Here is a 27,954-nt window from a genome sequence, read left to right on the forward strand (position 1 = left end):
CACTGTCTTGAAGGTATATCTGGTATATCTGGTGTGATGCGGGACTGATTGTGTTCATACATCAGTCTTGAAGGTGTCGGTGACTGGTATATCTGGTGTGACGCGGGACTGATTGTGTTCATACATCAGTCTTGAAGGTGTCGGTCACTGGTATATATCTGGTGTGACGCGGTGATTGTGTTCATACATCAGTCTTGAAGGTGTCGGTGACTGGTATATCTGGTGTGACGCGGGACTGATTGTGTTCATACATCAGTCTTGAAGGTGTCGGTCACTGGTATATCTGGTTTGACGCGGGACTGATTGTGTTCATACATCAGTCTTGAAGGTGTCGGTCACTGACCAGTATATCTGGTGTGATGCGGGACTGATTGTGTTCATACATCAGTCTTGAAGGTCTCTGTCACTGGTATATCTGGTGTGACGCGGGACTGATTGTGTTCATACATCAGTCTTGAAGGTGTCGGTGACTGGTATATCTGGTGTGACGCGGGACTGATTGTGTTCATACATCAGTCTTGAAGGTGTCGGTGACTGGTATATCTGGTGTGACGAGGGACTGATTGTGTTCATATCAGTCTTGTGTGGTATATCTGGTGTGACGCGGGACTGACTGGTATATCTGGTGTGACGCGGGACTGATTGTGTTCATACATCAGTTTTGAAGGTGTCGGTCACTTGTATATCTGGTGTGACGCGGGACTGATTGTGTTCATACATCAGTCTTGAAGTGTCGGTCACTGGTATATCTGGTGTGACTGGGGACTGATTGTGTTCATACATCTGAGCTTTGAAGGTGTCGGTCACTGGTATATCTGGTGTGACGCGAGACTGATAATGTTCATACTTCAGAGTCTTCAAAGTGTCGGTCACTGTCCAGTATATCTGGTGTGACGCGGGACTGATTGTGTTCATACATCAGAGTCTTGAAGGTGTCGGTGACTGGTATATCTGGTGTGACGCGGGACTGATTGTGTTCATACATCAGTCTTGAAGGTGTCGGTCACTTGTATATCTGGTGTGACGCGGGACTGATTGTGTTCATACATCAGTCTTGAAGGTGTCGGTCACTGGAAGGTGTGGGGACTGATTGTGTTCATACATCTGAGCTTTGAAGGTGTCGGTCACTGGTATATCTGGTGTGACGCGGGACTGATTGTGTGTTCATACATCAGAGTCTTGAAGGTGTCGGTCACTGGTATATCTGGTGTGACGCGGGACTGATTGTGTTCATACATCAGTATATCTGGTGTGACCTTGAAGTGTGTGAAGGTGGTCACTTGGTATATCTGGTGTGACGCGTGACTGATTGTGTTCATACATCAGAGCCTTGAAGGTGTTAGTCACTGGTATATCTAGGGTGACGCCCGACTGATTGTGTTCATACATCAGTCTTGAAGGTGTCGGTCACTGGTATATCTGGTGTGACTGGGGACTGATTGTGTTCATACATCAGTCTTGAAGGTGTCGGTGACTGGTATATCTGGTGTGACGCGGGACTGATTGTGTTCATACATCAGTCTTGAAGGTGTCGGTCACTGGTATATCTGGTGTGACGCGGGACTGATTGTGCTCATACATCAGTCTTGAAGGTGTCAGTGACTGGTATATCTGGTTTGACGCGGGACTGATTGTGCTCATACATCTGAGCCTTGAAGGTGTCGATCACTGGTATATCTGGTTTGACGCGGGACTGATTGTGCTCATACATCTGAGCCTTGAAGGTGTCGATCACTGGTATATCTGGTGTGACGCGGGTCTGATTGTGTTCATACATCAGAGCCTTGAAGGTGTCGATCACTGGTATATCTGGTGTGACGCGGGACTGATTGTGTTCATACATCAGAGCCTTGAAGGTGTCGGTCACTGACCAGTATATCTGGTGTGATGCGTGACTGATTGTGTTCATACATCAGTCTTGAAGGTGTCGGTGGCTGGTATATCTGGTGTGACGCGGGACTGATAATGTTCATACATCAGTCTTGAAGGTGTCGGTCACTGGTATATCAGGTGTGACTGGGGACTGATTGTGTTCATACATCAGAGCCTTGAAGGTGTCGGTCACTGGTATATCTGGTGTGATGCGGGACTGATTGTGTTCATACATCAGTCTTGAAGGTGTCGTTTACTGGTATATCTGGTGTGACGCGGGACTGATTGTGCTTATACATCAGAGTCTTGAAGGTGTCGGTCACTGACCAGTATATCTGGACTGACAGCGGTTATCTGAGAGAAACATGCTGCTTGTATGTAAACAAACAAACGACTATACACAGGTCTGCTGTGTTGCTTGTCAGGGAGAAGTGTCGAATCAATAGTTTTTCATATCCGACTTAAGTGAGGATAAACATTTGGGAACCTCCTTCCCAAACAACTTTCTCCTTGATCGAAAAATGCTATCTAGAAAGCAATTTTAAATATTGTCTTTGATAAAATGCATTTAATCTTCTTCCGATGGTCGTGTCTACACAATACCTGGATACCATTCTCTTTGTTGAATACGAAATAAGCAATAGAGTATATCATAAACTGTAACCTTCCGATCGCACTCGCCATTGTTCCAGATACAGGACAGGGATTGATATCACGAGCGCGTCCCGGAGCAATTATACAAGCAGATTGGCGTATTACTGCTGATGGGTATATTATGAGCCCCCATAGCTACGATCGAAGAAAAAGATTTTAATAATAAATTACACATACGTTTCATATACAGACCACATAGGTATACAAATTACAAATAAACTCAACAGTGATGGTTAAATATGTTCAATGGTTGCACATAACGATGGATGACTGTATGAAATTTACAGCTATAGTTAATGTTACCAGAATATGTAATGATTGTATTAAAAGTCATAACATTCAAATGCCCCGTGTTAGTTAAAATTCATGACATGCGTCAGGTAATTAAACCAGCAGGTACGTTCACTCGTCTAACCAAAGACCCACTTTCGATTCTGCACGGGAGTACAGCTTCTGAGAGATGGATAAACTTAATAATATTTAGATTCACATAGATTCGTGATATATGGTAGATGAATTGTGGATTGAACACATACTGGGAGTTAGTTATGTATTAGTCAGGTATTTATAACGACTCACCGCGTGTACAGAGACGGTTGAAAATGGCGTTAAAAACATGTCAGTCATATAGAGACGTCCTGACAGCAGACTGGGCTCCGGCTCTATCTGTGTATACGGAGACAACGCCTCCAGAGACTACAATCGTGTATCAGTCCCACTTAACACAAACACAGTTCGTCCTAAAACAGCATGACCTGTCACTCTGAGATCGAAACTGACTCGGCTACCCACTGTTCCCGGCGTAGTGGTCTCAAGTTACCTCCGCCTGTCACATCTACAATAACTACGTGTGCCTCGCCGACATAAACTGCAGTGCACTGTCCTTCCTGCCCTGTCTGTCATGTTTGTAAACATACATCCTACAGTCTGACACGTACATTATGCAAGGAGAAGCCACTCGAGAAGACGTGTCAACACTTCATGGAGGCTAATCGACCCTCTGGCATACCGACTTGTAAACGTCTTGTCAAAAAGCATGTTCAGTGCCATTAACTAGACACATATATGACTGTGTGCATCTGCCACACGGGTCCTGTCGATGGTATTATTTTGTTAATGGACTTACATATATGTATTAGATGTCGTTTGAAGGTCAGAGTACATGGCAAGGAGTAATGCTGGAAGTGTTCACTGACATGTTGATTCCATTGTAAAGGATCTCGACGTGAAGCCAACCAACAACAAGGGGATGTGATAAATGTAACATTTGTAATCTACAGTTTAATAATCAATGCAAACAACCAGAAAGGAGCCACAAAATAGAGTAGCAGTACAACTTTAATGACAGTAAAATATACAAGCGGCGAGTAAGTACTATTCAGGAGGAGGATCAGCATGTATTGCTCATACTGACAGGGTGTTATACTTGAACTGTTCAGAGGGACAGGGTGTTATACTTGAACTGTTCAGGGGACAGGGTGTTATGCTTGAACTGTTCAGATGGACAGGGTGTTATGCTTGAACTGTTCAGAGGGACAGGGTGTTATGCTTGAACTGTTCAGAGGGACAGGGTGTTATGCTTGAACTGTTCAGATGGACAGGGTGTTATGCTTGAACTGTTCAGATGGACAGGGTGTTATGCTTGAACTGTTCAGTGGGACAGGGTGTTATGCTTGAACTGTTCAGTGGGACAGGATGTTATGCTTGAACTGTTCAGTGACATCCGCTGGTAATGTTGAGTTGGATGTGTTCATACAGAGATGTGTTCATACAAAGGGGCGGTACATGGTATGTGTTCATACAGAGGGGCGTTGAGTGGGATGTGTTCATACAGAGGGGCGTTGAGTGGGATGTGTTCATACGGAGGGGCGTTGAGTTGGATGTGTTCATACAGAGGGGCGTTGAGTGGGATGTGTATATACAGAGGGGCGTTGAGTGGGATGTGTTCATTCAGAGGGGCGTTGAGTGGGATGTGTTCATACAGGGGGCGTTGAGTGGGATGTGTTGATTCAGAGGGGCGTTGAGTGAGATGTGTTCTTTCAGAGGGGCGTTGAGTGGGATGTGTTCATTCAGAGGGGCGTTGAGTGGGATGTGTTCATACAGAGGGGCGTTGAGGGAGATGTGTTCTTTCAGAGGGGCGTTGAGTGGGATGTGTTCATACAAGCGGGCGTTGAGTGGGATGTGTTGATTCAGAGGGGCGTTGAGTGAGATGTGTATATACAGAGGGGCGTTTAGTGGGATGTGTTCATACAGAGGGGCGTTGAGCGGGATGTGTTCATACAGGCGGGCGTTGAGTGGGATGTGTTCATGCAGGTGGACGGAAAGATTAATCTATGGTATGAAGTATGTTATTGTGCATGTTCATAAGAAGACGAAACTATACAGAAATTGTTCGATATTCAAGGGGCTTATGTTTATACTTTCTACAGACATCCCCTACAGAGACGGTGTGATCAAGACTCACACGGTCATACAATGTGGCTCACATTTGGGGAGGCAATGAAACGCAGTGGAAAACATTGCATAACATCAAAACGGAAAACATCATATTGAGGTTGCTGACATTTCTACACAAAACGCCCATTAGTCAGTGATGTGACGAGATGTATCACTTCTAGTGAAATGTGCTGTTGGGCGAGAAGACAGTTGCGGGCTATCACGATGATTGGTGTTTCTTTAAAACCTTTAATAATGACACTTAGACCTTTCTATGACGCATGTGCCGATATTTTGCAATGGGGCATTGATACCACATTATGGAAACTATAAAGGTAATATTCAAATCGTAATGCACACAGATCAAATCGTGACGTCATAAATCGTCAAAGACACGCACAATGCTTTTCCTTCCATATGATTTCCTCTTGATTAATGTGGGCACCTTCTTGTGACTAGTTCCATTGATTTCTCTGACAAAGTGTCTCAAAGCAATGCAAACACAAGTTAAAATTGCCAGCAAAGAAACTCGTCCCCTTTGATACCTCAGCCTATGATATTTTTTTATACCCCATGTAAGCGCCTCGGTTATCTGATCTCGTAAATTACATGTTTTCCTCAAACCTTCTGCCAAAGAAACGGCTACAGAAACACATGTAGGAAGGAGAGGCTCATCGCACAGTTCTAAGTTCCGCTGCAGGCTATCTCTTTCTCTCCTGTCCTGAAATAGTTGAAATGCTTTTCATGCTGGGAATGAAGGTGGATTGTTGCTTGTACTCATCGCCCGTCAAAGCCAACAACTGGCATCCTGAATTATATAGTATCTAACCAATGTTGATCAACGGCTACATCTATACAACATCAAGCATCGCAATTTAGCTTCATCAGTTCTCTGGTTATTTCTATTGGTCGACATTCCCCGTTTGCATACTTTGATTGGTCAACAGTCGCCACTGACATAGTTGCTGAATAGTGCAAATATCAAATCATTATCTACCATTAATAACCTGTGTATATCGTGTCTACAGGATTGTAAGTCACGCGGTCACGGTAGTATTTACGGACTTCAGAACGGTTACACGTTTAGAAAGGACCTACTTATTTAATGTAACCAAATTTAAAATGGATCAAACCCTGGCATGTTATCTGTCGCTGGCATGAATCAGGAACCTGCAAGACAAACGGGCATATATAAACCTCATTAAATCTTCTAGGTAATAAGGCGATCCATGGCGTTACTATGTGTGTCTCCGAAACTGCCGAGTCGATGCATTCTGCTGTAAGCACTCGGTAAACTTGAACTTCAACTAATGAAGCATTGATGGAGGGCAGTGGCTTGGATAACTAGTCAAATGAAGCAATCTACTGTTGGGGGGCACGGTCATAGTACGTCACTAACGTCTGTCCGCCATCTTGATTTACGTCGCGTAAGGTCATGTGCGTCAGACGGCGGGTAGGACCATTCTCAGTCATATACATCAGTTCTTACATTTGTCATATGACTGATAGAGTTCATCGTTTGATTCACGAATTTGTTATCAGCGCATGATTTATTTCTTGTGCCTCCCCAAATGTAGTCTCCATCAGTTAATCTTATTACATCGACAAGATCGATCAGCTAACGACCGTTTGGTCATCTTAAGGGGGTAACTGCCTTGAACCACTGATGAAATTGGATGATAAGAGTTGTCTATGTGTATATTGCTAGTTTTATGAGCAGATAACGATTCTCCTTCCACAAACTGATAACATACAACGCTTTTATCAATACTGAAACCTGCCCAGTCCTCCCTGCTTGCATTGATCATCACATGTGTCTCACAATTCAACCAATTTCTGTGCTGGTTCCTCCACGTCTCTTGCTGCCACTACGGCAACAGTTTTCATTAAAAGACTCACTGTTAGAAATCTCATGGTTACTTCCCGGGTTCAAACAAGCGTCGTAATCGCATTTTTCTTTTGACTCCTCTGTTCAATACTGGACGTCTTGAATTGGATCAATTATCACTTCATCATCAGTGTTGTCTGGCCGTGTTGACTGCGTGTCACTTGAGACGACAGCCCCGTCGCACACGACACCGTCATCCGGAGAGACAGCCGTATTTGCTGACCCTCCCTATGGATAAACAAATTATAACCACTTTCTCCATAAATAGATAATTGGCCGATGATACAAGTTGTATGTGGATCTATAACCGTAGCTCTGTCTGTCAGAGACCGGATTTCTATGGCCTAGTTTGTGGCAACGGATTGAAATAAGATGCTACATCGCTTTGTTCCTGTCGAAACTCGGAGGACTTTCTGCACTGTAATCGAACTTGTAATCGCCTTTTACAAACCAACACGGGGGATGAATTCTTTCATTTGTCCATTATTTGAAAAATTACACACCCTATAATTACAAAACGTATGCTTTCCAAAAAGGGGTAATTAAACTAGTCCGTTCAAGTAACATAGGAATTTTAAGGAAACATTAACATATGGGCGCTCTGATCCTGAATAAATCTAAACCCCGCGCAAATCATAACAGCCAAGGTGTTCTACCGCTTAAATCCGCGTTTTTAAATTCTATTTTATAATTGTGTATGTTAAACCCTGGTATGCATGAACATTATAATTGTATATCAATGGTTGCCCTCTTTTACTTTTAACAACGGTGTGAGCGTGATACGGTTCTGTCTGCTACTGGTTCAGGATGTACTGGCCTGACCATTGTAATGGCCGCCCTGATACAGCGTGTCAGTCGGGGCGTGATCTGCAGACCAACACGTACCTGGCGACTGCGATGCTGGCTTAGATATTGATGAGGCAGATTACCAGGGGATCTTGTGGTCAACAATTAGGAAGCGACCACGCTTGTCCATTTAATTAACTCTGTGTATACCATCACAGCGTTTGCTGACAAAGGCACTCCTTCAGAGAGACAAATGAACGTCGTTATTTCAATACCAACTCAATACCAACATATTATGGTGGATGGCATCTAATTGTATTCCCAGATTAAACATATTATTAGTTGTATTGGTGAAGTTAGGGCGTGTTATTACTGCCCCAAAACATTAATTGTATTTTAAGAGGACAGGAGTATGATTGATGGCTCGCTATGTTCCGGATCGCTGTCCCAGGGGGTTGTCTTCACACCGTGTAACGCCCTCAACAACACGGTAATGTCTATAGCAGTGCCCGCCTTGTACATAACACTGATACACTTGTCAGTCTTCGGGCGGAGCTGTTGTGAATTTCTCATCAATATCACCACATCCAGAAAATTACTACCACACATAAAACACTGCTAGAAATTTATGTACACTCCCAGGATTAGATATGAAAACGACATTTCTTGTAATATATCCTTTATTGTAGTGTATTCATTGTTGATTAATGGAATGAAGCCTCATCAATACAGTGAGGGTGACACATTCGTCTCGTAACACAGACACAGGGAGAACGGAGCCTGAACAAAACCAGTTGGCATGACTACAGAAAGACGCGTCGTACAAAGGTCATATTTTGTTTGCACTAACTTTGCCTTCTAATCAAGCAGTGTATTGATTAGGAATAAGTTTCCTTCATAAATATGGCTTAAGTTCCCCCGACATAATCAATCGCATGCATTTGTAGACGTTGCATCATTAAGATCACGGGGAACTTTAACCAAGGGGGGCTACTACAGAGATTGTCAAAAGCATTGCATACTTCAAGTAAGGCTCTGGATAGTCGGACCTTACCACACAAGCCTCCGGAAGTTGGTTAAAACATCATGTTGTTTAATCAGTTAATTCCACCTTCTCTCTCCCCCCACCCCCACCCCCCTTCATAAGCTTGTCGTCATTCCCGTCCACGCCCCGATAAACGCAATATTACTGCAGTATACTCCGTGCAGCCAGTATTCTCTGGCCCGCCGCTTGGCTTCAAAGGAGGAGGTAAGAGCTATCACAAACTTGGATATGCATATATGCTGAAAGCTGATCTACGCTGAGCAGATTCCAAGGGCAAACCTCTGGAATCTAATTGATGGCATCAGTGAAACGGCAGCCCGCGTGAAATGCGGTGTTCCCCTTCTGTGTCCCACGGACTCTCCAAATGCTGCAACTTTGTCACTTGAGCGGTTGATGGATTACGTATTAAGTTGCTTCAAAGCGAAGGGTAGCGCATGTTGCCTCCAGTGAGATATTTCAGACTGCCACAACGAATCTATTCAAGCATTCAAGTGAAGACTATTGAGTGCCAAGTGCTTCAGAAATAATGATGCCTGATTAACGTAATATACACAGACACCCTCCGGCCCCCAAGCTCAAAGGTAGCTATCAAAGAAGCGGAGAGAGAAGTGTATGGTTACCGCCGAATGATAACAGCATTTGCATGGATAATATAACAGGATGTTTCCAATTTAGGTTGAAAAAACGGCATAACTTACGAAAACCAAATCAAACGCTTTTGATAATTGAATAATGTTGTTTTACATAGTATACCGCAGTATAAATAATTACAGCATGACTCACTGTTAGCCATTAGTAAAATAAATCCGATCAGTTTATTGTATTAATAGCTCAATAAATGATGTCCGTTTAATATTTCAACTTGTATATTTAATCTAATAGTTAAAAAGGTTTTCTCGGAAGTGAAATTGGTCGTTCCTAAAATATACTTGTACCGAACGAAGTTGATTACTATAATATACATGCACCTAACGAAGGTATTCAATATAATATGCCTGTACCTAACGAAGGTGTTTACTGTCATATTGCTTTACCGAACGAAGATGTTTACTGTCATATTGCTTTACCGAACAAAGTTGTTTTCTGTCATATTGCTTAACCGAACAAAGATGTTTACTGTCATATTGCTTTACTGAACGAAGATGTTTTCTGCCATATTGCTTTACCGAACAAAGATGTTTACTGTCATATTGCTTTACCGAACAAAGTTGTTTTCTGTCATATTGCTTTACCGAACAAAGATATTTACTGTCATATTGCTTTACCGAACAAAGTTGTTTACTGTCATATTGCTTTACCGAACAAAGATGTTTACTGTCATATTGCTTTACCGAACAAAGATGCTTACTGCCATATGGCTTTACCGAACGAACATGTTTACTGTCATATTGCTTTACCGAACAAAGATGTTTACTGTCATATTGCTTTACCGAACAAAGATGTTTACTGTCATATTGCTTTACCGAACAAAGATGTTTACTGTCATATTGTTTTACCGAACAAAGATGTTTACTGTCATATTGCTTTACCGAACAAAGTTGTTTACTGTCATATTGCTTTACCGAACAAAGATGTTTACTGTCAAATTGCTTTACCGAACAAAGTTGTTTACTGTCATATTGCGTTACCGAACAAAGATGTTTACTGTCATATTGCTTTACCGAACAAAGATGTTTACTGCCATATTGCTTTACCGAACGAACATGTTTACTGTCATATTGCTTTACCGAACAAAGATGTTTACTGTCATATTGCTTTACCGAACAAATTGCTTTACTCATATTGCTTTACCGAACAAAGATGTTTACTGTCATATTGCTTTACCTGAACTTTACCGAAGATGTTTACAAAGATGTTTACTGTCATATTGTCATATTGCTTTACCGAACAAAGATGTTTACTGTCATATTGCTTTACCGAACAAAGATGTTTACTGTCATATTGCTTTACCGAACAAAGTTGTTTACTGTCATATTGCTTTACCGAACAAAGATGTTTACAGTCAAATTGCTTTACCGAACAAAGTTGTTTACTGTCATATTGCGTTACCGAACAAAGATGTTTACTGTCATATTGCTTTACCGAACAAAGATGTTTACTGCCATATGGCTTTACCGAACGAAGATGTTTACTGTAATTTATCTGTACCGAACAAATGTACAAAAGTGTTCACTATAATATACCTATTACTAAAGCGTTTTTTTATAATGTACCTATGGCGAATACATATGTTCAATGTAATATAATATTGTTGTACTGAACAAGAATAATTTTTATAGTATTGTTGTACTGAACAAGAATAATTACTATAGTATTGTTGTACTGAACAAGAATAATTACTACAGTACAAATGTATTGTTGTACTGAACAAGAATAATTACTACAGTACAAATGTATTGTTGTACTGAACAAGAATAATTACTACAGTATTGTTGTACAGAACAAGAACAATTACTACGGTATTGTTGTACTGAACAAGAATAATTACTATAGTATTGTTGTACAGAACAAGAATAATTACTACAGTATTGTTGTACTGAACAAGAATAATTACTATAGTATTGTTGTACTGAGCAAGAATAATTACTACAGTATTGTTGTACTGAACAAGAATAATTACTACAGTATTGTTGTACTGAACAAGAATAATTACTATAGTATTGTTGTACTGAGCAAGAATAATTACTCTAGTATTGTTGTACTGAACAAGAATAATTACTACAGTATTGTTGTACTGAACAAGAATAATTACTTTAGTATTGTTGTACTGAACAAGAATAATTACTACAGTATTGTCGTATTGAACCAGAATATTTACTATGGTATTGTACTGAACAAGAATAATTGCTATAAAATTGCTGTACTGAATATGAATAATTACTACAGTATTGTACAGAACATGAATAATTACTATAGTATTGCTGTACTGAACAAGAATAATTGCTATAATATTGCTGTACTGAATATGAATAATTATTATAGTATTGTACTGAACAAGAATAATTGCTATAATATTGCTGTACTGAACAATAATAATTACTGTATTATTGTTGTACTGAACAAGAATAATTACTTTAGTATTGTTGTACTGAAGAAAGAGGTTTATTATTATTATACTGTGAAAGTGTTTACATTTGAATGGAAATTACTTTTTCAACGGTCGTGTCGTTTCTGACAGTGGCATTTATGCTTCATTACTGGGATGCGGTATTGTCACAGCGAATTATGACAAAATGGCACTCCCTCCTTGAGGGCAAAATGGCAAACAAAAGTATTAAAATCTCCGTATAACTACATTGTGGATCTCATGGCAATGTGTCGGGAAGGAAGAGATAGCAAGAAACGCCGACAGGCAATTTGAACTCTCGATGAGGTTGTCAAGTCGCTGTAAAAATCAAGTTATGTAAGTGTCTCCTTGACTTCAACTGAATAAACACCAGACTAGTGTTTAACAAACCCCATTTTCGATATACATGGGCCATTACACCGTATAACAGGCGTGCGCGGAGATAGGTCCGGTGCTTGACACGATGTAGGGAATGGGCCTTGGACAATAATTCCATGATAACAGGCGTCTCTTGAGAGAGGAGGAATTGATCTAGGTACAAACCAAGATTAATTCCGAAGGTCGTGTAAGCTCGCAGAATAGGCTATCAAAAGAGAGTCGTTTGTACGAAATACGATTGTGAGAGATTCGATACCTCTGGTTATTGGCAATACTGCACGTGTCATGCACACACACTCTGCATCAGCTGCTACCCCAACAGATGCTACTGTCCATACCAGGAACATGAGCAGATATGGCCATAGCCAGCATTATAACTCATATCTCATGCAATAAAGTTCATGTAGTTGACAACTCATTCCGATGTATCTTATTGCTTATCATTGATACTGCAGCAAGATTCCATGGAGCTGTGTTGCCATTATGCATAACACAATTTGCCTATTTATTGAAACTGATGTTTGTTTGATACCTCCTGTATATATAATGCTAAGGCCGGACCACGTCAGTGTCTGGATGTTTCAACAGTGACAGTAAGCCGCTGTCTGTACACGGTGTTACGAGCAGGCAATGGCTAAGACGCTCCTGGATGAGCACGACTGAGGATGAACTTTTACTCAGAACTCCTGTGCCACAGGGGAATCATCAACTTGCCATCAAAACACCAGAGAGAATTTGGTGATATTTATTTAAGTAAAATTTCGCAGCGACCTGACTGGTTGGCTGATTCAGGTTCACGACGGTGCATGCAAGCTGGTTATAGATCTATAACTGATGTAATATAAAGTCCGCGGAGCTTAATGGCGAATCTCCCAGACCACTTTGAATTTCATTGCGCGTTGAAGTTACTACATTGTTCCTCTTGTAAGTCGCTAGTGCATGGCATTGGCTCATGACCTAGCCTTGAAAGCTCCTTCAACGCGAATAACCTTATCAGAGCAATACGCTAGCAGCCTAGCTCAGTGGTGCTTCCATTCACGTGGCCCATATCGTAACAGATCGGTTTTTCATTACTACAATCAAGTCCATTCGCAATGAACGAGCGCGTTAATTCACTGATTACAATGGCAATCTCTTTGATCACTTGTTTAACTTTCCCCAACAGCGGACCGCGACACAAAAATAGTTAATGGCTTAGAGCTTTTCTCAAGGCTGGAAAGGTTGTGAGCAACGCCGTCATAAATTTCCTACATTCAAACTAAATAACATGATAGTATGTAGTGCGGGTGAGCGACTGTCAATGACACGAGTAGGTCCACACAGCCACTGTGGTGAATGGAGTTTTAGTAGTGCTGTGTGCGGTCTCTTTATGGCACACAGTCCAGGTTAACGCCAGTGCTCGTCGACCAACACTTTTTGCCCTTGTGAATTCTACCATGTCGGGCCCAAATATGGTTGATAAGTGATTTCTGTGTGTCAGTTAGTTGGCTTTCAGCAGATCTTATTAAGCATTCAGCTATTAATACGCATATAATTCAATCACAAAACTGTTTTAGAATACAGACAATCAACGGACGGCTGAGAGCAAACTGCACTACTTGGTAGACTTTACTACCCACAATGTTGGTTAATTGTGACGTATCGATGGCATAGCACTACTTTCAAACATATGATGGTAATGTCGTCAACAATATAACCAACATAGCACTACTTTCTAACATATGATGGTAAATGTCGTCAACAATATAACCAACATAGCACTACTTTCAAACATATGATGGTAAATGTCGTCAACAATATAACCAACATAGCACTACTTTCAAACATATGATGGTAAATGTCGTCAACAATATAACCAACATAGCACTACTTTCAAACATATGATGGTAATGTCGTCAACAATATAACCAACATAGCACTACTTTTAAACATATGACGGTAAATGTCGTCAACAATATAACCAACATAGCACTACTTTCAAACGTATGGTGGTAAATGTCGTCAACAATATAACCAACATAGCACTACTTTCAAACATATGATGGTAAATGTCGTCAACAATATAACCAACATAGTCGAAGTATTGTGTCAATAACCAATTTACTGGGTACATTGCTGATTGCTAGGGAATAAATAAGCACAGTAGGCTTGCGCTCTTCCACTCGACCTCTCCTGTTCGATTGGCCAAGTAGATTAATCAAGCCCTATTTGGAGTCCTCCACACCATATCACTGTAGTTCTGGTGATATAATGGAGATATGCTTGTTTTGTTTGTATTAATGTCAGCAGAGCCAATAATTGAATACATTTATGTCACATGTGGTCAGAAGGAATGCATTTCATTCACCATACACGTCCATATCGAATGAATATCTCCTGAGCGTCTCACATCATCAACTTTATAAACACGACGGACAAATGAGCCCCATCACCGCGTCTTGTTGGGGGCATCAGGATTCTTTACGAAGGGTTATTTACATGTTTGATGTTGAGGGTATCAGGATTCTTCACGAAGGGTTATTAACATGTTTGATGTTGAGGGTATCAGGATTCTTTACGAAGGGTTATTTACATGTTTGATGTTGAGGGTATCAGGGTTCTTCACGAAGGGTTATTTACAGGTTTGATGTTGAGGGTATCAGGATTTTTCACGAAGTGTTATTTACATGTTTGATGTTGAGGGTATCAGGATTCTTTACGAAGGGTTATTTACATGGTTGATGTTGAGGGTATTAGGGTTCTTTACGAAGGGTTATTTACATGTTTGATGTTGAGGGTATCAGGATTCTTTACGAAGGGTTATTTACATGTTTGATGGCAAGAGACACACAGGTGACGTCAAGATACGTTCTGGCCTCTCGTTCAATCAAGTGCACTTGCCGCAAACGTGTCTGTACTTCGAAGAGAATGCGTTATATTTGTTGCAATACAGGGCGAGATACGACAAGGGATTGGAAATTTCGAATTTTAAGTTTGTTTTAAAAGTTGTATATGTGTTTGACAAATATCACCCTTTCTTCTGCTATGACCAAGTACATGAATACAGGAATGAAAGCTCCACAGGACGCACTAAGGTAGAGGCAGTTGACAACCCCAGTTAAACGTTACACTATACCCTTATAACAAAAAAGCAGAAGTTTTTTTCATTTCGGGGCCAGGAGGTCCAGAGTACAGTTTAAAATACAATGCTGATGAATCAGAGCGCTATAATCTTGATTTGAATACTTTATACAGGTAGGTGGCTAAGCGGAGCAATATATTACTGTCTGTTGTTGATGACAAGGTAATGAAATGTTGAATACATGGATGGCTATAATAGTACATAGGTAAATAATGTTCCCGAATTTGGGCGTAATATGCACATATAAACAGAACATGATATTCGTATTCATCACCTTCTCCGCAGTACGGGCATAATAAATCAGCGGGTTTACAATTGTGAACATGTTTGTGTTTAATAATTTTAAAATTATTTGAACAGCATCTGAACTTAGTCCTTCTTAATTGTACATATTTTATACAGGTATCCTTCCTCACTAAGCTATACCTTTATACTAACAAGTGTTCGGATGTGCTTGGATCAAAGGTCTGTTCTTGTTCATATACTAGAAACTGCAGACACAGTTAAGCTCACCTGTGCATGTGGTGTTGTGTGTACAAACAGCTACGGAATCATCTCCATAGTCCACGCAAAACCACGGGTCTAGTGTACGATTCCGAGTTTAAACCCCATCAAACAGTATTGATAGCAGGTGTTAGCTGGCACCCAATGAACAGGCATGTTAGCTAACATACAAAGGAACTTATGCTGAAATTCAATTTATGGAACTGAGCCAGACATCACTTCCATCACTGATGCATCAAATTAAGAAGCCACCTCCACGTGTCTATTATCAAACGTTAGTTAGAATGAAATATGACGCCTTCAACTTTGTACCATTGATCAGTCCGTTTTTGGAGCAAGATTTGTATGACGCTCGTTGACGGTTTCCTAGAAAGGACGTGCGTGGTTGTACCCGAAGTCTTGCGAAGGGTAACCCAAGTAGGCTGAAACTGTTGAAATATTGATCAACGTGAAAGTAAATATAATATTGGAATGTTGAAGTCACCTCACTTGCCCTACCGATTTGTGGATAGTTTTATGCTACCCAGGAAAACGAAGATTACGACTGTGAATAACAGCTTCTTGTTTATGGCATAGAGCTACGTGTGGAATCTTACACCTTTATTAAGTTAAAAATGCTACGTTACCATACCGGAAACATTAAAGATATATCACCAATAGTTCTCGGATATTATTTTAATTTCATTTATTTGAACTCTTCTGATGATTCGATTATTGCCTTCATTTTCTAAATTTTATATACATGTGTATAAATATCACGCTGGTTTAAGGGGTATTTGAACGGCATTGTTGGCTGATGAAATGTGTTTGCAAATACAAACTAGCTCAACAAAGAATCACTCGTGACAGAATTTAATATTTTACCTCGAGCCAACGTTTACGTTTAGTCACCAGTGACGAAACATTGTTCGATCAGTCCTCGGTCTCTAGTGGGCGCCATGATAATTCAGACGTCGGCAGTGTGCGTATCATCCCTGTATGTTACACCATAACCATGGGCGTAGTTCTACTCAGTTTGTTCTTGCTGTGACCATCACAGATGATTAATCGTGCAAAGAGCATTTCACTCAATAATGGGGGAAATAACTGACTGATGCACATAAATGCTTCTTGGATGTGGAGGTAATTAGTTTCAGCTATGATGTGTTGTTGATGTTTGTATTACTCAGACTATTGTCTGTCGCTACTGTTTACCTTCCGTCACGGACTGGCCCCGGTCAGACATTGTTTGACCAATGTTTGACGTGCAGTGAGTAACACTTGTGAAGCGTTTTTCAATACTCTGTAGGCAGGATGTTGACTCAGAATTACGCTCGACATCAGTGTTTTGAGAAATGACAAAAAACAAAAGCCTTTAAAAAGCATCTGAAACGCTTCTGAGAATCACAAACACCACTGATGATAGCCAGAACTGTGGTTTGTGATCAGTAATTACTGGCAAAGAAACCAGAATATATCCTTAGGCAAAGTTTGCTTATTAAAATGTTCAGTTTCAATTGGTGCTTATTCCCACATCGAGGTCTGGGCTGGAAGATTCCGCTACTCAACTTAACATGGATCCCCTGGGTAATGCTTCATCTCTGGTTATAACTCTGAGGTTTGTGCACGTGTCGGCTTCTACTGGATGCTGAGGAGTTTCTTCTCAAAGACAGCATATTCTTCTCATGTTAGTTCAGGTGACTCCAGGAATTATATAAGTGGTATCGCACTGAGCTGTGAGGTCGCACAACACTGCATGCTTCGCTTCCCTATGTTGCACCTGGGTGGTATTACACGAGCACATGTTTGTTTTCACACGGCAAATCCCAAACTTTGTTATATTCAAAATGTAAACATTATTTCTCTGAAGCCTCGCGTGTCATATGACACGTTTATTCACATGTTAATCCCTCCTCCGTATGGCACAGGTTGTTGTTTCTTATAGTCATGGTATTGATTACAAGGTTTCTTATTGTAGGAGATAATGTCAAGCATTAAAGTATTTAGTTGTTAATACGACCTTAAGTGGACTCCCAAGTACTCCTCCAAAATAGCTAACATTTGACCCCAGTAGGAAATAATCAACACCAACGCTCAGGTTCGTTATTTCACAGTCGCTAATGTGTCCACACATCGACCCGTGTGTCATCACAGGTGCAATAGACATACAATGCTAGGGTAAAGTATATGTCAAAGAAGATCTGGATAAACCATTTATCAGTGATGAGCAGCAGGAATGATGACGTTCCCACGGATTGCTATGGACGCGAGTTACCGGTGATTCTCTCAATCTCGCTAACTAAGTAGTCAGATCTTGACAGGACGTCAACACGAGCACGTGACACAGATCTTGACAGGACAGCAATACGAGCACGTGACATAGATCTTGACAGGACAGCAATAAGACCGGGATCTTGACAGGAGCTACGCGCCACAGATCATGACTTGAAGGTGTTACCACCGCATGGCACGGACCACGGTCATAATCTTTAGATTACACTTCAGTTTCTACCTTAAACGATTTGTTTCTAGCAGTTTTAGGATCTCCTCGCTGTTGATAATAAGAGGGGTTTATATATTCCGTTTACTGGTATCTGACGAGACATGATACACCATTGCGACTATGTGACACACATGTATCACGTTTTCAGTGTATTAGCTGATGGACTCCGGTGAGTGTGACGCGTTCAGACTAATTGGTCTCCATCTATTGAAACAATGCACTAATTAGCAGGTATATGTCTTTGCCTCAGAACAACTAGTTATGATATTAAGAATGCATGACTTGTCGCAGTCTGATAACTGTAGTTAATTAGTCTGTCTGTCGTGAGTGTGCCTTGGGATTAGCTCCACGGACGGACGTTGGTGCTCATTTGGGCGCTGAAGGGGACTGACGGATGTGGTGGAAGAGAGAGATGTGGGGGGACGGATGACGGGTGATCTTAGGGTAGGGTAATTGTTTGGGTGTGATAGAGAGATAGGGTGTGTTTGGGGTGATATACAAGGATGTTTGGGTAACATGTCTGTAACTGTTTGGGTGTGATCAGGGATACGGTAACTGTTTGGGGTTGATATCACGGACAGTGTAACTGTTTGGGAGTGATATCAGGATAGGGCAACTGTTTGGGGTGATATCAGGGTGCTGACATCACGGATAAGGTAACTGTTTGGAGATGATATCATGGATAGTGTAACTGTTTGGGTGTGATATCAGGGATAGGGTAGCTGTTTGGGTTGATATGACGGATAGGGTAACTGTCTGGGGGTGATCTTAGGGTTAGTGTAACTGTTTGGGTGTGATATCAGGGATAGGGCAACTGTTTGGGGGTGATATTACGGATAAGGTAACTGTTTGGAGGTGATATCATGGATAGTGTAACTGTTTGGGTGTGATATCAGGGATACGGTAACTGTTTGGGGTTGATATCACGGACAGTGTAACTGTTGGGAGTGATATCACGGATAGGGTAACTGTTTGGGGTGATATCAGGGATAGGGCAAGTGTTTGGGGGTGACATCACGGATAGGGTAACTGTTTGGAGGTGATATCATGGATAGTGTAACTGTTTGGGGGTGATATCAGGGATAGGGTAGCTGTTTGGGTTGATATGACGGATAGGGTAACTGTCTGGGGGTGATCTTAGGGTTAGTGTAACTGTTTGGGGGTGATATCACGGATACGGTAACTGTCTGGGGGTGATCTTAGGGTTAGGGTAACTGTTTGGGTGTGATATCAGGGATAGGGCAACTGTTTGGGGGTGATATTACGGATAAGGTAACTGTTTGGAGATGATATCATGGATAGTGTAACTGTTGGGTTGATATCACAGATAAGGTAACTGTTTTGGGGTGATATCACGGACAAGAAATTGTTTAAGTTGATATCACGAAGAGATTAACTGCTGGGAGTGATATCACTGATAGAGTAACTGTTTGGAGATGATATCACGGATAGAGTAACTGTTGGGATGATATGCATAGGGTAACTGTCTAGAGTGACATCAAGGATAGGATAACTGTCTGGGAGTGATATCACGGATAAGGTAACTGTTTGGGGATGATATCACGGATAGGGTAACTGGAGGTGGCATGAAATGTTGAAGCTGTTGAAGGAGGTGGCATGAAATGTGCCAGTTTTGTGGAAGACGTGGTGGCTGAGCGGGTTAAATCGATGGCTTCGTGTCATGGCGATTAGGTGCCTGACTCTGAGAGTGTGAGTTTAAATCCCGCATGGGGCTCTACCACAAACGAACCAGAATCAATACTTTACTGTGTAGTCCCAAAGGTAACATATGCTATCTCTTTCTGAAAGGCATTGTGTATTCTGTTTCGGAGGGTGGCATGAAATGTTGAAGCTGTTGAAGAGGGTGGGCGAGGTGTTATAGCTGTTGACGTTAATGCTGTTTAACAGTTTTCAACGCGAAACACAACGTTGCATGTCTATATGTGATAGGTTCAATTTACCTAGCACCCCTCGACTTTTCATATATTGGCGCATATTGTAAGCACGACCTCTTATCCGACTTTTTCAGCAATTGGTATAGATCACAACTGGTCAACGCCCGTCCCCCTGCCTAGCTTCTTCCCCTCTCCAACAAACTTCACCTACACCGAAGGGGACCTCGCCAGACTGGAGTGCGCAATCAACAATCTCAGTACAAAAAAGGTGAGTGGATAACATATTTCAATTGGCGTGATGATGCGTAGTACTTGCAACAACAGGCCTGTACCGGCGGCCGGAAACACAAGGATGCAACTTGCAAGTGAGGGTTCTGTTTATGACATATTTACCGCACTTGTAAAAACACACATAATAACTGAAACATAAATAAATTGCTGTTATTCAAGATCAATAAGATATATCAACAAAACATTCCAACATTTGATAACCCAGAGTACCATACAGGACACCGGGTCCACCTGGCATTGTATTCTCACATCTGTAATGAACTTCACTCTTGTCCTTGTCCTCGGTGTAATGTTTGAACGTCCTCAGTACTGTGCGTGTATTCAGTCTCTGTCACATAAAGCATATGGTCGTCAGGTTCTGTTTACGACATCGTGAGTGTTGCGGAGCCATTCATTTGTTCAGAGCAAGAATGAGGGTGTGGTCTGCATATTTCGATTCAAGTTCTAAAGAGGTTCAATAGTTTTTTAGGCCAAGGTAATGGGTTGATGTTATGGATGTTCATTTCTGTTCAGTACATATTGTGTCTGAATGATGCTGTTACAACAGACGACCCTGTTCACTCAAGGAGCAACTGCCCGAAAATGACTATTTATTTTCAACTCGCCCTAGGAAATACCAATTTGCCACAAGTGAAATCTTAGTGATTAGAGACTGATTTACGGAGACATGGTATTTCTGATAACGGTCATCACCTAACACAAGCAATATGCTATGCATGTGACCCTTCTGATTTTGTGATGGCAACATCAGTTGTCACTCTCCGTATCCCGCAGCTAACTCTATCTCGTCCACTAGTTGTCCTGTCACTAGTAACTCTCCGCATCCAACAGCTGACACTATCTCGTCCACTACCCTTCCTGTCACAAGCTCCGCATCCAACATCTGACACTATCTCGTCCACTACCCGTCCTGTCACAAGCTCCGCATCCAACATCTGACACTATCTCGCCCACTACCCTTCCTGTCACTAGCTCCGCATCCAACATCTGACACTATCTCGTCCACTACGCTTCATGTCACTAGCTCCGCATCCAACATCTGACACTATCTCGTCCACTACCCTTCCTGTCACAAGCTCCGCATACCACAGCTGACACTATCTCGTCCACTACCCTTCCTGTCACTAGCTCCGCATCCAACATCTGACACTATCTCGTCCACTACCCTTCCTGTCACAAGCTCCGCATCCAACAGCTGACACTATCTCGTCCACTACCCTTCCTGTCACTAGCTCCGCATCCAACAGCTGACACTATCTCGTCCACTACCCTTCCTGTCACTAGCTCCGCATCCAACAGCTGACACTACCCTTCCTGTCATTAGCTCTGCATCCAACATCTGACACTATCTCGTCCACTACCCTTCCTGTCACTAGCTCCGCATCCAACAGCTGACACTATCTCGTCCACTACCCTTCCTGTCACTAGCTCCGCATCCAACATCTGACACTATCTCGTCCACTACCCTTCCTGTCACTAGTCACTCTCCGCATCCAACACCTGACACTATCTCGTCCACTACCTTTCCTGTCACTTGTCACTCTCCGCATACCACAGCTGACTCCAGCCCGTCAACTACTCACTTGTCACTTTGTTGTTTCCTTCCTGAACATACCCACAGTTAGATCTCGCTAGTCCACTATCCGTGTTGTCTCCATGGTTTTGTTGTTCCCTTCCAGAACATACCCACAGCTAGATCTCGCTAGTCCACTATCCGTGTTGTCTCCATGGTTTTGTTGTTCCCTTCCTGAACATACCCACAGCTAGATCTCGCTAGTCCACTATCCGTGTTGTCACCATGGTTTTGTTGTTCCCTTCCAGAACATACCCACAGCTAGATCTCGCTAGTCCACTATCCAATTTGCCAATGCGGTTTTGTTGTTCCCTTCCTTAAGATACCCACATACCTCTCTCTCAGGTCTACTGTCCGTTTGTCACTCCGGTTTTGTTTGTTACTCCCCACCTTAACATACCCATAGCTGGATCTCGCTAGCTTAGTGTCCGTCTTATCATTTAGTTTGTGTCATAAATGTGTATACATACTGGATTTAAGTATACGTGGGGTATAATCACTTCAGCTCTTCGCTCACAATTCATGAGCCACAGGTATCACGCTCGGTCAACTGTGAGGGTGTGTTGGTCAGATGCCTGTATTCGATTGTGGCAGTAAATTCTTGTGCATTCCATTATCACTTTACTAAAGTGTCTGTTAGCCATTCGTATAGATCACACATATATATTTACACGGTCTGGGGTGAGGATTACCCTTGTCTGTCCTCGGGTTCCGTACAACATTACTATGCCATTCCCAGAGCTCCTTTATATCCTATTTACCCAGAAAATGAACAGTTGATTATATCACACCTGAATGGAAGATGGGAGTGAACACTTGTAGTGGCGACTTGCAGTGGCGCAGTTTCTCAGCAATGACATCTCTAAAGATGTTTCGATCCGAAGTTAAACAGGACCTGAGTGCTCTGGTTGTCATTCCAGTTTTGCAGCTTTCATGCATCATCGAGAATTAGGTATATATAATGTTATATAGTCAGGGGCGTAGCTGCCATCATAAAAAAAAATCCGGGCTTACACATAAATTTTGCTTTAACAAAACAAATTGTTCTAATTCTTGACATATTATCAGAACAATTAAAAAACTGGTATAATCGGAATCCCTCTGTGAATCATATTGGCTACAATATTCTTTGATAACAAAGCATTACCAGTAGTCACTATGTACAGTAAACATGTTATTCTTCATAAATTTGAAAGGTGTCTTTCTTTCAGTGATGATTGCTTTTCCATCGACATGTATCATATGTGAATGTTTTGTTACAGTCATGATTATATGTGAATCATAACTGAAATGCAGGTATTTGCAATCGCCCTACAACGAAAACGTATGCGTTACTCCATTCTGTAGTCATTCTGCAGGCTTTTAGGTGGAAATCATCAAGGTTTCAAAAAGGTCCATCATTCCACAAAGGAAACTTTTCATTCTATTGATTGCTTTGTTTTGTGTTGTCGTCACTTCTTAACAATGCTTTACAGTTGATCAAGTAACCGAAAGTAGATGGATCCGTATTCATTTGAACACATGCCAACCTTTTGCTCTCACAGTGAAACATCCTGTCTGACATAATCATTGCCAACCCTTGATGTGTTTTCGACATAATCTGAATCATGACGAAGAAATCTGACATTGAGAAGGTTGTTGACGTCTTTTCCAGGCAACACAATAAAAAAAAGTATATTCATTTAAGACTAAGTGATATTTCAGGCTTCAGTGAAGTCCTCTGCAACAGTTTGAAACATTACACTGCATGACCAGCGTTGGAGAATGCTGTGATTCATCTTTGATTATTTTTCATTTGCTTATCATTTCATTTAGCAAAACCAGTCGATGCATGGTATTGTATCAATGCAGTAAACATGCGTTAAACAATGTGAAAACATATTTGCATATGAGGAAGTCACATTCAATAAAATGATTATTATGTCTAAATTAACGGTAGACTACTCTCAGTTCTCCTTATGATTTCAAAATATTGATAATATAACAACATTTTGAAGCTATTGAAATCATCACACTTCAAACGATAACACTTCTGGGGTCATAAAAAATGAAAGTTGGGCAAGCACTCAATACATCTAAATATAAAACTTTGCCACCTATCGGGCTTTCACCAAAAAATTGACTTGCTACGCGCCTGGGAGTATACATTGTAAGGTATTTGAATGTACTTTATTGCATATTTGGATCCTTACTCTTTCACATACTCCCTGAATTGAATTAGAACATACTTCATCTTGCGTCATCTTGGATGTAGAAGAGTGCGACTTGTCTATGACCCAAGTAATGTCGGATGTTGACCGTACTAATGAAATGTCTGTCCAGTTTACACGAGGGCTGCTGTAGCACAAGTAACACAACATGTCGTGTTCACCTCCTATGAGCTATTGCCGGTTATTTCTTCACGATGTATCAGTATTTGGTACCCGTAGTGAAATATACAGTGTTAGTTTCATTGAGTACATTTTGCCCGGGCATGTATCATCTGCACACCCCGGGTTCGAAAGTAATTTCCGACCATGATGTATTATTGGTCAGTCACGTTGACCATTTCTGGAAACCATACCATGTGTTATAGACATATGGGAATCACTACGAAATGTTCATTTGACCATACCATTATAGATTTATTCAAACCACAAACGTAATGACTTTATGGCTATGTTTAACATTAGGAAAGTTTACTGTCCCCGTAAATCCTTAGCTTCGGGAAAAAAAAACTAACAGGAAGGCACCCGTAGTCTCAATCCCGGGAATCCTGGAAATTCGCAATCCAGGGAATCCAGGAAAGTGAATGCAACTGAAAATGGGACATAGAGTTAAACTCGCCTACGCATATTGCCCTAAGCTGGGCGCTGAACGTATCCCCAAGTTCCAAAAGCATTGTTGAGACTCTTAGGATATTACCTCTTTGACTGCCAACTCGATACTAGAAATTAGATGTATTTCAATGGATTAATGGGCATTTCCAAGACGACCCTTAATTCCAGAAATATGTGTTGTTACTCAGGCTGCCCCGGGGACATAATACTCTCGCGTGTTGACGAAATCCGCGTTGTCAAGATTTTGTCTTCAGAGAATGATGGGCTCTTTTAGATTAACTCCAGTTGAATGAAAGACTGCTTATCTCTGCAGCATGGTCGTAAAGTTGTGTTGAGACTGTTTGGCTACATTTCACTGGAGACTAATTGAACAAGGCAATTTTTGCCTCCAGAGATACATGCTGGACAAAGTGAGAGCCATCAATGAGACAAATTCGTAAAACAACACTGCTATTCATTCATTCATTCATCCATTTTCCCCGCAACGCGTTTTGCGGGGGTATTAAAATGGACTCCGTCCGTCCGTCCGTGCGTCCGTGCACATTTGTCTTTTCCGGAGCAGAACTTTAACCGTTCAATATTTCTTCACCAAACTTGGCACATGGATAGATCTGGTGGTTTAATGGTGCCTTTTGGTAGTTTTGGTATTCTGAATTATATATTTTGAGCGTTTCCATGGCAACAAGTTTGACTTAGACTGAAATTGCTGATAGTGCTGCCTTCTGGAGCAGATCTTCTAAAACCTTTCAATACTTTCCTTCCACTTTTCTATATACACACCAAAACATTTGACATAATCATGACTCGTAGACATAATCATGAAGAATATTTTGCCATTGCGGGGGATATTGATGACTCTGTCTTCTTGTTCATTCATTCATTCATTCATTCATTCATTCATTCATTCATTCATTCATTCATTCATTCCATTAAGTAATACATGTTACAGTGGAGAGTGTTGTGAATCACCGTCAAATAGGAATGATATCAGGTGGAAGCGAAAAACGGGAAAACCACCTTGCTCCCTACCCCCTCCCCTTTACACACACACCCACCATGGCACCCGTCCCAAACACATGCAAGGTGATAGTAACTGTTCATCAGAAAAATCACAGAGATACGTAAGAAGTCAAAGCATGGGAATCGTATCTGACATCAAATTTTTCACTGATGCGTCAAATTTAGAAACGTCTTCCACATGTCTACCATAAACCGTCTTGAACGCTCTGCAAACGCCTTCAATGTTGTTTAATGGACATTTTTCTACATAGTTTGTGAATCGTCATGAAGTCTCAAACAGATGAGGCTTTTTCACTGGACCCTTTACTTAGATGGATAGGTGTGGAATGCCTTCATGGCAATTTGTGCAAGAGTTTATGTCATCGAAATAGTTAAAGCCTTGACTAAATTTCCTTATTTTCAATTAACTAATCAAAATTATCATGTCTAGTTCAATCTTGCCAATTGTTTTAGCTTAGCGCTATTGTTAATCTTAACTATAACATATGCTGATGTTAACCGAGCTCATCAGTTAACATAGACATAAACGTCAACAGACGTATGTCTGACTGTTTCTATAACATATACTGACGATAACACATCTCACCAGTTTGCATAGATATGATCATCAACAGAGGTATGTCTGACTGTTTCTATAACATATACTGACGATAACCCATCTCACCAATTAACATAGACATGATCATCAACAGAGGTATGTCTGACTGTATCTGTAACGACATTAAACATCGATGTCTGTAAGCGAATCTGTTACGAACGATGTTATGACTGGAAACTGTGTTTTCTAAATACTCAAGAGGAAGAAGTTGAAAGATGTTCCGGTTGTATTTGACACGTCGAATGGAGTCGAATGGAGTGTTGGCGGTATGCACTGATTCACTGTCGCACATGTCCCACATCGTTACCTGTCTCACATGTCCCACATCGTTACATGTCTCACATGTCCAACATCGTTACATGTCTCACATGTCCAACATCGTTACCTGTCTCACATGTCCAACATCGTTACCTGTCTCACATGTCCCACATCGTTACATGTCTCACATGTCCAACATCGTTACATGTCTCACATGTCCCACATCGTTACCTGTCTCATCTGTCTCACATCGTTACCTGTCCCACATGTCCCACATCGTTACCTGTCTCACATGTCCAACATCGTTACATGTCTCACACGTCCCACATCGTTACCTGTCTCACATGTCCAACATCGTTACATGTCTCACATGTCCAACATCGTTACCTGTCTCACATGTCCAACATCGTTACCTGTCTCACATGTCCCCCACATCGTTCCAACATCGTTACATGTCTCACATGTCCAACATCGTTACATGTCACATGTCCACATCATCGTTACCTGTCTCATCATGTCTCACATCGTTACCTGTCTCACATGTCCCACATCGTTACCATGTCCCACATCTCACATGTCCAACATCGTTACATGTTTCACATATCTCACATGTCCCACATCGTTACCTGTCTCACATGTCCAACATCGTTACCTGTCTCACATGTCCCACATCGTTACCTGTCTCACATGTCCAACATCGTTACCTGTCTCACATGTCCAACATCGTTACCTGTCTCAAACGTCCCACATCGTTACCCGTCTCACATGTCCCACATCGTTACATGTCTCACATGTCCAACATCGTCACATGTCTCACACGTCCCACATCGTTACCTGTCTCACATGTCCAACATCGTTACATGTCTCACATGTCCAACATCGTTACCTGTCTCACATGTCCAACATCGTTACCTGTCTCACATGTCCAACATCGTTACATGTCTCACATGTCCAACATCGTTACCTGTCTCATCTGTCTCACATCGTTACCTGTCCCACATGTCCCACATCGTTACCTGTCTCACATGTCCCACATCGTTACATGTTTCACATATCTCACATGTCCCACATCGTTACCTGTCTCACATGTCCAACATCGTTACCTGTCTCACATGTCCCACATCGTTACCTGTATCACATGTCCAACATCGTTACCTGTCTCACATGTCCAACATCGTTACATGTCTCACATATCTCACATGTCCAACATCGTTACCTGTCTCAAACGTCCCACATCGTTACCCGTCTCACATGTCCCACATCGTTA

General features: G+C 41.5%; 1 protein-coding gene across 2 annotated transcripts in view; it reads left to right on the plus strand.

Annotated features, from left to right (window-relative positions):
* Positions 1-27,954, plus strand: part of LOC124291852 (kin of IRRE-like protein 2) — a 53,562-nt gene that overhangs the window by 15,468 nt on the left and 10,140 nt on the right. For both annotated transcript variants that reach the window (XM_046728922.1, XM_046728921.1), the window contains exon 2: positions 20,263-20,396. In XM_046728922.1, the coding sequence (XP_046584878.1) occupies positions 20,263-20,396 (134 nt within the window). The remainder of the gene's footprint in view (positions 1-20,262; positions 20,397-27,954) is intronic.

This window comes from Haliotis rubra, unplaced genomic scaffold (genome assembly GCF_003918875.1).
Source record: "Haliotis rubra isolate DU_JTF1 unplaced genomic scaffold, ASM391887v1 Scf50, whole genome shotgun sequence".
In the NCBI taxonomy this organism is placed as follows: Eukaryota; Metazoa; Mollusca; class Gastropoda; order Lepetellida; family Haliotidae; genus Haliotis; species Haliotis rubra.